The 9,593-nt window shown below is 34.1% G+C and overlaps 1 protein-coding gene across 1 annotated transcript; it reads right to left on the bottom strand.

Annotated features, from left to right (window-relative positions):
• Positions 1–5,681: 5,681 nt before the first annotated feature.
• On the bottom strand, positions 5,682–7,530 carry LOC149560411 (WAT1-related protein At5g40240-like). Its single transcript, XM_089824675.1, has 5 exons — positions 7,419–7,530; positions 6,761–7,010; positions 6,515–6,673; positions 6,273–6,424; positions 5,682–6,132 (listed from the first exon to the last, which is right to left on the bottom strand). Exons 1-5 carry the CDS (start codon positions 7,523–7,525, stop codon positions 5,901–5,903), a joined length of 900 nt encoding a protein of 299 aa, XP_089680801.1. The 5' UTR covers positions 7,526–7,530; the 3' UTR covers positions 5,682–5,900.
• Between the last annotated feature and the right edge of the window lie 2,063 nt (positions 7,531–9,593).

Here is a 9,593-nt window from a genome sequence, read left to right on the forward strand (position 1 = left end):
ATACAAATGAAAACAAAGAATTTGATAGGTCTATACATCTATTTGCTACAAATGACGTGGTAAAAGTACACAATAAAAGGATGTTGAAATTATTGAATTTCCCTATCGCAATAAGCACATCAATAAATTGTGGAAGCAAAGATAGGAGTGTGGTGTATGAAGAAAAATTAAAGAAGTGTGTGCTACTGTATATAGGACAATGTGCCATGCTTCCAACAAACATTTGGATAGAAGTGGGACTTGTTAATGGAGCTACTGGTGAAATTACTAGTATCATCTACAAACCAACAACTAAGCCACCAGATGCACCCATGTATGTTGTTATATATTTTGAAGATTACAATGGACCACTATGGAACCAAGAGGATCCCAAATGTGTGCCAATAGTACTATTACATTAGGTAGCAATTGACAACAACTACCACTCACTATGTCGTGGGCTATTGTCACAATACACAAATCCCAAGGACTTGCGCTACAAAAGACTCGCACTACAAGAGACAAGGACTCACCTTTACATCTATATCTAGAGTGAAATCAATATATGGGCTTTGCATTCAACATGCTTTTACTTTTGAAAGATTTTCCAAAATGAAAAATAATCCATATACACTTATACGAAAAAAGGAAGAGGATCATCTAGATAAGATGACTCTTGAAACGAAGTGTATGTATGTTGAACATGAAAAGGAATATTAAAACTTTGATGAATAAATCAACTTCCCAACAAGTAAAATTTAACATTTTCATGACTATAATATAAGACTATCGGCTAAACCCTTGCACCTCTTAAAGGTGCAAGTGCTAGTTTACTTATTTATTTTATATTTATTATTGTTTATTATTAAATCATATTTAGACTTAGCAACATACTTTCTACAGTATTTTCTATTGTAGTTAATTTGATTTATTTATTCATTCCTATAATTTTCTTTCTTTTATTATTATTTATCTTATTTTATTGATAATAGATTATATCATATTAGTTTTTTTTTAATAATTTATATTGATAAGTAGGAGACATTTTCCACGCCAAGTCAAATTATGATATTGCTATCAGGATTTAACTATATAGTTTTTGAGTCAAACTCATTGACTCATATTTCATTAGTAGTGGTTCACAAAACCCATCTCTCATGTGAATGACTGGAACACTTAATACTCATTAGATCTAGGTGATGCTCACAAATGTAAAGCATTGGGACTTCTCAGAAGGTCACCCCATCTCAATACTACTCCAGCTCGAGCATGCTTAACTACAAAGTTCTATCATGAATATGCCTCAACCATTTTGGATTAGCTTCATTTACAATACTTTTTGTAATCTAACAAAGTACAAGATGTAAAATTGATGGGTGATGTTCGTTTTGATGTTTCAATGTCCACATGAATCAATGAGTTTTGCTTCAATTGGTTACCTAATTGTTGCAGACTAGTTTTGATGTAGAGTTTTGAAAAGAAAGCAATATGCTTCATCGGACATCATGTCCACTTTGTTCAAAGCTACCAGAATTAGTTTTTAATTTCCAAGGTTAAATCACACATATTTAGTGCAGTGGTTTCTTTCATAAATAGTTTAGGGATGTTGTAACCTTCAAAATTGAAGGAGATAGAAAACTCAATATAAATTGATTTAAAAATATATATTAAAAATATACACAAAATATTAAAAATCACTACTTTAATTCATCTTGAATTTCTAATGGTTTAATGACATTAGGTGTCCAAAAGTAAACATTTCATTTTCAAAATGTTCATTTCTATGTCAAAGCTAGAAAAAAAGTGGGACACACTATTATAGGATTGTCCTCCTATGTTCACCTCCAAATGCCAAATGTGGTAAAGTATGGTCTCATCCATAAAACACCATAAAGAGAAAATGCCACAATACCCATCAATTCAATCCTATATGATAAAATAAAGACACACACATGCACATAGTTAACATGGATGTAACTCCTTTTAGCAAAAGAACATTTTTAATTCAAGAAGGAGATAAGCCCAATACCATCTCGTCAAATGGACCAACTAGAACCAAACAATTGTTGCTCGAGATGTATATGCATGAAAAGGAAAAAACATAAATCATGATACACCTAAAACTAGCAATTATCTATATCTTTCAAGTGACGAAACACATAGTAGACCAAGAGCAAAGAATCAAAATACTCGAAAAAATCCAAGTCATCATGACTCATCCAAGAAAACTTCCTCACAAATCCATGTTGATCTCATGTCCAAATAAGTTGTAGGCCCCTCAAACCTTCCTACTAAAAATCTCATTAGGTATTCATCTTAAAATATATTCAATCATAAGAAAACTTGTAACATCCATGAGTACCTATAACTAATCAAACAATGTCAAAATCCAAAATAAAACATATCATCATCATGAATTAATCAAGAAAATGATCACGCACTCAATACCAAGAGAACCAACCAAGATAAATGTCAAAGCTCCAGACATGAATCAAGAACATAACAACATTATTGTGCATCTTAGTAAAAGAACACATACACTCTAATTAACACAATAAGAAACTATGCCATGCCATAACCACACACCAATAATCACTAAAGAAGATCATCCACTAGATTGAATGGTGAATTTGTATCATTGTCAAAAACTCACAATGAGTTATCAAACCATTATCTACATGACATCATGATAAACCATCCTTAAATTATTTTTCCCCCTAAAACAATCAAAGAACTCAACACTACAAGCTCCCAAAAGGGAGAGTCAAACCATAATCTTCAATCAAGAAGATATAAAATTGTCAAGAATCACTCTCATTAGCTCCTACTATAAAATGTAATCAAGCTATTGATGGCTTGTGATAACAATATCTTGATTGAGAGTCAACCAAGGCCTCTAAATAGTCAAAGAGCTCCAATTACATACTATGGGCTCCTCAAAGGAAAATTTCAATCATAATGTTAGTGTAAATAAGTATTTAGTATTTGCACTTTACTTAAGTTAATGCATTTTCATTTTAGTTATCGTGTAGACATCTAGGAGTTTGTATATTCACATGAATTGTCATGTAGACAACATAGTAGTTTACACTCCAATTGAGAACATGGTGTCTACTACATCTCTTTATGAGATACACCTTTGTATTCTTATCCTCTTGTTGTTGCATGTAATTTCATGCACTGTGGAGGATAATCCACTCTTGGTGGACATGTGCTTGGTTGTTGCTTATCTCTTTGCATGACTCCTAGTTATCTTGATTGTCTTTATATACAAGGTATTTCTATGATGTATTCATCTAAAATCAATTATCATTTGATCATTATTGAGATTCACGTTTGAGCATCTCTTGTCTCTCTTGTGCTATCACTTGTCCTCTAGATCTTGGTGTTGCATTCATTGCCTTAGGCAAATTCTTACACATAATCCTCAAACGAGATAATAAATGTCCATAACCAATCCAATTGAAAACCACCAACAAAGGAGCTACAAATACAATTAGGTCGCACTGAAGTCTCTAAAAAAAGTAAGTCTCTAAATAAAAATAAGTGTCCATGACACTAAGATCACTCCAACAGAACTAGCATTTAATTCTCAAGTCACACCTCTAAGCATCTCTCTTCAACATGAGAAAAAAACCAACAAACCAAGCCACCAATTTGAATATGCATCCCATAATAACATATTTATGGGTATATACAACCCACATACAAGCCATATATGCAACCTACAATTATAGACCATCTACAATGTTGCACTACTTAGAAGCTCAACAATGTTATATACAAATCAAAATTAAATTATGATAACCATGTCAAAATGAGAGTAATGTAAGATGTATATATAGTTAAGTGTACCAAGACACAACCTTCATACTCCAAATTTTAACCTTTCATGAACATATAGGAACACCATAGACAAAATAACCCAGAAACATGCTTGATAAAGATTTGTGGTCAACATATAATTTTTTTTCAAATGGAAGATAGAATTTTAATAAAAAATATTTTGATTTTTAACACAAACACCCACTCTGTAGGTGGATCCAACTCCCCATGTGTCACAAGCCTTGGGCATGCCAATGGTATGGCATTGTGTGTAATATGGGTGGTTTTAGTGGTATTACATTCAGCCATGTAACATATACCATGTGATTATAAGCCATTGACCCCACAATTAATTTTGGGCAATAAATTTTCATTGTATTAAATTGCTTTCACAAATATCAAACAAATAAAATTACATGTAACATACAACACATGAAGTGACCCCAAGAATGATAAATCCTAGTAACACACGCCCATCTACCACATGTTTAAGATAAATCAAAGAAGAGGCCCCATTTCTTGAAATCCCTTCTTAGTTTGAAGATGACTTGATCTAAAACATTTTTACTTTCTTTGTGTGTAACAAAGAATAAATGGATATCTACTACAAGTTCGAGATAAGATCACAAAGGAAGGGGCCTCATTCCTTGAGGTCCTTTCTTTTCTCGAGGATGTTTTTATCTCTAGCGTCATGTTTAATCTATTGTCTCTTATTTAGTAACATGTGACTTTCTTTGATGCAATGAATACAATGTTTCCTTTTGGACAAAGTTCAGCGACTTCTTAGGAATGCTACACCAACAAGGTTTGACTTGACTATATTGATTCAAATGTTTGACACCATGCCCATTGCAAATCCATGCATAACGCCAATATTTGAAATCAATTATGTGATTTTAACACTTCAAATGAGGATAGTTTAGATCTATATCATACAATGTTGGCACTAGTTACTATTGTAATGGCATAAATTTAAAGCAAAATGAAATGAAAAACAAAGAGTTCATCTTTAAAATATACTTTAAAAAACAACTCACCTCTTAAGAAAATAAAACTTCTTGGACATAAATGGGCTCTAACACATAGGTATGACTTCTTAATCAGCCACTTTGAAACCTTTGATAAATCTACAACTCTAGTGTGGTGTTCAACAAGAATGAATTGTTTGTGTTTTGCATTCACAATGACGCAACACAAATTTGATTTATTCTTTCAAAGTTTTTTTTGTCACTTACGATAAGGTTGGGGTCCCATCGAGAGGGGCTTCCTTAAAAATAGAGTGGGTACGTGCTAAGAGTTTTTAGGAATATTTAAAAGTGAACAGTCCATTGAATTTTCTTAATTTATTTTAGCTTAAAAATTTTAGCTTCTTAATTTAAGGTAGCAAGTGGTCCCAAGAATATCATTGGAAGAATTTAAATTTATGATATCATTATTTTATTACTATCATTATTAATTTTTTAAATAATTAATTGATTGTTGACATATGACAAAAAACACTCCTAAGTTGGTAGGACTAAATCCTACCCCCTCAAATTGAGAGAGTTCCTATTTTGTAGGAAAAGATTCCAATTAAACCTTTAGCCACTCCCAAAAAATTCCCATGGAATTAGAAAACAAAACAAATGAGATTGAAAATTATGCCCAAATTGACACAAGTTTGCTCCTCATTCATAAGGAAATTTGTGAGCTCATCTAGGGTGGACCCATAGATGAAAAGCTACCCTTTATAAGCCTTCCCGTCTAGACCAAACTGGGTGAAGATTGGAACCTCATTCAATGGTCTTGTGCACATAACTAGTAACATTGCGTATCACCATGAATGATGCATCGTTCCTACAGATTTCTGTTGTAAATGAAACAATGAATTTGCACTATTGGACTGAAGAAAAGTTCATTAACTGATGTAGACAAAGACATCAAGCAGTGTGACTGAATTTAAATAACTCGTAGCTCCTGCAAGAATTAAATCAAGAATCGTCGATATTTCTGAAATAGTCTACTATAATCGGGGGAGTAAAATAACCTCATGATGTTAACAAACATTGATAGCACGTTCAACTTTCCCTAGCAGTTACAATAGAGGAGGTAACATTTCACAGAAAAGTCCTGATCAGTTCAGTCGTAATTATGAATAAAGGATCTTTGTTTGCCAACAATAGCTGTCTACTTTCAATTGGATCATCATCAATTAGATCACCATCATTTGGATTGAACTGGCGATCTTCCGAGTCTATGCTTGACAGTTTTTCATTAGTATTAGCATCTCTTGATTGGGCCCAAATCACAGCATAGAAACCTGACACAATAAAAAATGCTCCCAAAACGCTGCAAATGCAACAAATAACACAAAATGTCAAATTTACCTCGACAGTCTTCTCATCACAGATCTTTCGTCATATTATACTACAGCACTGCTTGAAAAAATGTAAAGATTAGCTTAATTTGAAGAACGTCAAAGGGTAGACCTTCCAATATGTAGTCTGTCACCAAGAAATGTGGTTGATGCTATAGCTGCGATAACTATCCCAATCGGTTTAAACACTGCCACAAACAAAGGTCCTTTCTTGCGGCTGCACCAAGTTTGCGTGGTGTAGGTAAGCCCCGTACCAATAATTGCCTACAAGGAAGGGATCATTTGATTGAGTCGGTATATATTGTTGATTCTAGTTGTAGCTACAAGCATGAGATGACAAGTTGAAATCCTTACTGAATAAAAAATGCTTATAACATCAATATCCCAATTTAGACTCCAAACAGCTAAGTTATGCTCAGCTACAGATGTCAGAATAGCTGAATGCATAGCGGCAAATGTTGTGGTGGAAAAAGTAATTGACAGTTCAGCTGGATATCTCTTCAAAGTTGCTACCTGGATACAAAATGTTTATATGAGCCTATTGTTAACAAAAATATAAATGAATGGAGTTTCATGGATCGACAAGTTAAAACATATTACCTGCATTATGTCCCAAGTTGACCAGGAGATTGACGCCCCTGCAAGAAAAAGGGATCCTATGATCCAATCTTTCACTGTTGTTGTCTTCTCTGAAGTACGGTAATTTTCTTCTGAATCGTGATTTATAAACCAACGGGTTTTTATGGCAAGACCCTTGTAGAAAGTAATAACCATTGCTCCACCAACAGATATTAGAGTACCCAAAATTTTTGCCCGGCTACTTGAACTTCTTATATTCACTTTCTCCAGCCTGAACTCATATGATGATACAAATTATATGGAAAGAAGGCATGGTGCTAGGCAGAGATAAATACCCTGTAAGGAATTCTAATAAGAGAAGAAAATAATTAAGTTTCAATTGATTGGAGTTTCATCCCACTAGACTATGAAGTAAGGAAGATATCGGGATTCTGTGGGATAGACAAATTCATTCATCTGTATGTATGGTGTTAGGATACAGTTAATATACAAGAACAAGAAAAAATGTTATTTGAAACGTTAAAAGCATCATATTCTTCACAAAGCATGTTGCACAAAAATATCTGACATTCTAAAGATATGGAAACGCAAAATCAGTTCCATTGCAGGGTAACAAGTAGAGGCACATAAATGAAGTACACACAATTATGAGAAATGAAACTGTTGAATTCACTTTTACCTGAAAATGATTGATAATACAAAGGTAAATGCAGGGATCGGGTTCACCATTGCAGTAGCTAGTGTTGGGGAAGTATAACTTACACCTGTGAAGACACAATTCTGCATGATGGTAAAGCTGCAAATCCAGACACAATTCGCGATATCAGAAATTAAAACTATTAGAAATATGTCTAGATAAAAACAGACATTTTGAGCAAGCGGTAATTGGTGGTGACAAAAAGTATGCAATTTTTTGCCTCTTCAATTTGGAATAGGATATTTTCTGCAGGCTGTAGTCATGCTGACTGGGTTTCACATGATGCCAGCAAGTCATAAGCATTCTTCTGTTTAGAGAACCTAGTCCTCATATGTAGCTCCTCATTCAAATAATAATTATGTTCAATTTTGGAGCTTCTCTCAGTTGAGAACTGATAATTCATTGATTACACAGCCTTAGATGTATTTTGTTCCAAACCAGATTTCCCCACATTTCCTACAGTATAAAACACTCCAAAATCCAACTTCCTGTTGATAACCAAACTTTTATTCCATGGATCCAAAGACAAATTTTCATTGAGATTTGAAGATTTCATGATGAAAAGATAGTTCTCTCTGCCTGGGAGAAAAGACTTATATCTGTTATTATAGCTACAAAAGAAGGGAATTAATAATTTATTATGATTTATTATTACTATTTGCATGAACGATGTCTACATATTTTGATGCATGAAGGAAGGAGCCTAGATATATGCACCTTGCCACTTATTTATTGTTTTTTGTATATGGGTACACTGTAGAAGCCTCTCCAAAGAACACCATGATTTGTCCCGCTTCTAGTACAATATATATTTAGAGAGTCCCTGGTACATGCTGTTACGCTGTACAAATTCTTCTAAATCATGGCTTGTGTACATCCCTATTGTTAAATCAATAAGGTCTCCTACTTCTTTGGGAATTATACTAAACACAATTTGGAAGGATGATTTTCCAGTCAACCCGCTCACACTGGAACCAAAGACAAACTCAAGTGTTACAGGGCTAAATCATATTCCAACTATCCTCCTGAGAAGATCACTAAAACTTCTATTCACAACTTTGTACTCGCCATCAGTTTAAGGATGATGAACTGAACTGAACAGCAATTCACTAACAAGTAACAAGCTTCTTCCTCGATATCTTATGAAAAAATGCATAAAAGTTTATAATCTCTGTTACTGGTGATGGCCTTTGGAATACCATGCAAATGAACAGCTTCCATAAAATCAGATGAACCACTCTACTAGCATTAAAAGACTCCTTACAAGGAAGTGACTTACCCATTTTTTAGGATTTATCAACTATAGATTACCTTATTTTGCTTACGGCTTAGTCAGTATTATCTCTAATGCTGTAACTATGTAAGATTCTTTCTGAATATGGTTAATCCCTATAACTTGAAAACTTCCCTTGGTAACTTAGTTTGACATGCAGAGACAAAACTCTCAACAGTAGGGCACGTGCATGGCCGAATAGATCTTTCTTCTATCAAATTCCAAGTGTTATCACTTATCTCAAACAAAATGTCCTTCAATACCCCATGCATACATGAGTAATACAAAGTTGTTTTCTATGAAAGGATAAACGATCATACGAAATAAGCTAAGTTACCATGGGTCGTCATTGGACCCCCCCGGACCTACAGAAGTTAGAACTGGTTCGAAGTTCGGGTAGGGTTCATAGTCTGGATCGGGCAGGATTCCAATTTTTGCTTGCTGGTTCGATCTAGTTCAAACTCGAGAGAACCAAACCCAAAAAAACCAAACCAAGTTCGAACCACGTGCTTTCTGGGCCCCACAGATGGCAATAAAATGTCTCCTTAGAAATTGCCATGCTTTGCTCCGCAAATAAAGCTTTAGGGCCATTGTCAAATCAGACAAATATTAATATAGTCCACAGCCTCTCTAAAAGTGTTTGCTCGCTCTATATAAGAAAATTAAAGACAGTTTCATTTCACATTTTACAAGGCAAGAACGAAAAATCTACCCAGAATAGGCCATGTGAGAGGTGGCCGTTTACCTCTGCAATCCAACCCACCATCTGAAATCAGTACATAGGTTACTTTTGCAGTCTTAAACATATAAAAATCAATACATATTACAGAAAAGTTGGTGGGCATTACAGAACAGTGTCATTTCGCTTGAAAGTGTTGCCATTG

Source organism: Cupressus sempervirens, chromosome 4, assembly GCF_028749045.1.
Source record: "Cupressus sempervirens isolate cs-2001-9-10 chromosome 4, ASM2874904v1, whole genome shotgun sequence".
NCBI lineage: Eukaryota > Viridiplantae > Streptophyta > Pinopsida > Cupressales > Cupressaceae > Cupressus > Cupressus sempervirens.

What these genes read in the sequence shown, in the direction of transcription:
- LOC149560411 (XM_089824675.1), bottom strand. Translation starts at nt 7,525, where the DNA reads ATGCAGAATTGTGTCTTCACAGGTGTAAGTTATACTTCCCCAACACTA. An exon ending in GTATTATCAATCATTTTCAG is followed by an intron (nt 7,011 to 7,418) that starts GTAAAAGTGAAT and finishes ATATGAGTTCAG; the next exon opens with GCTGGAGAAAGTGAATATAA. An exon ending in TTATAAGCATTTTTTATTCA is followed by an intron (nt 6,425 to 6,514) that starts GTAAGGATTTCA and finishes CCTTCCTTGTAG; the next exon opens with GCAATTATTGGTACGGGGCT.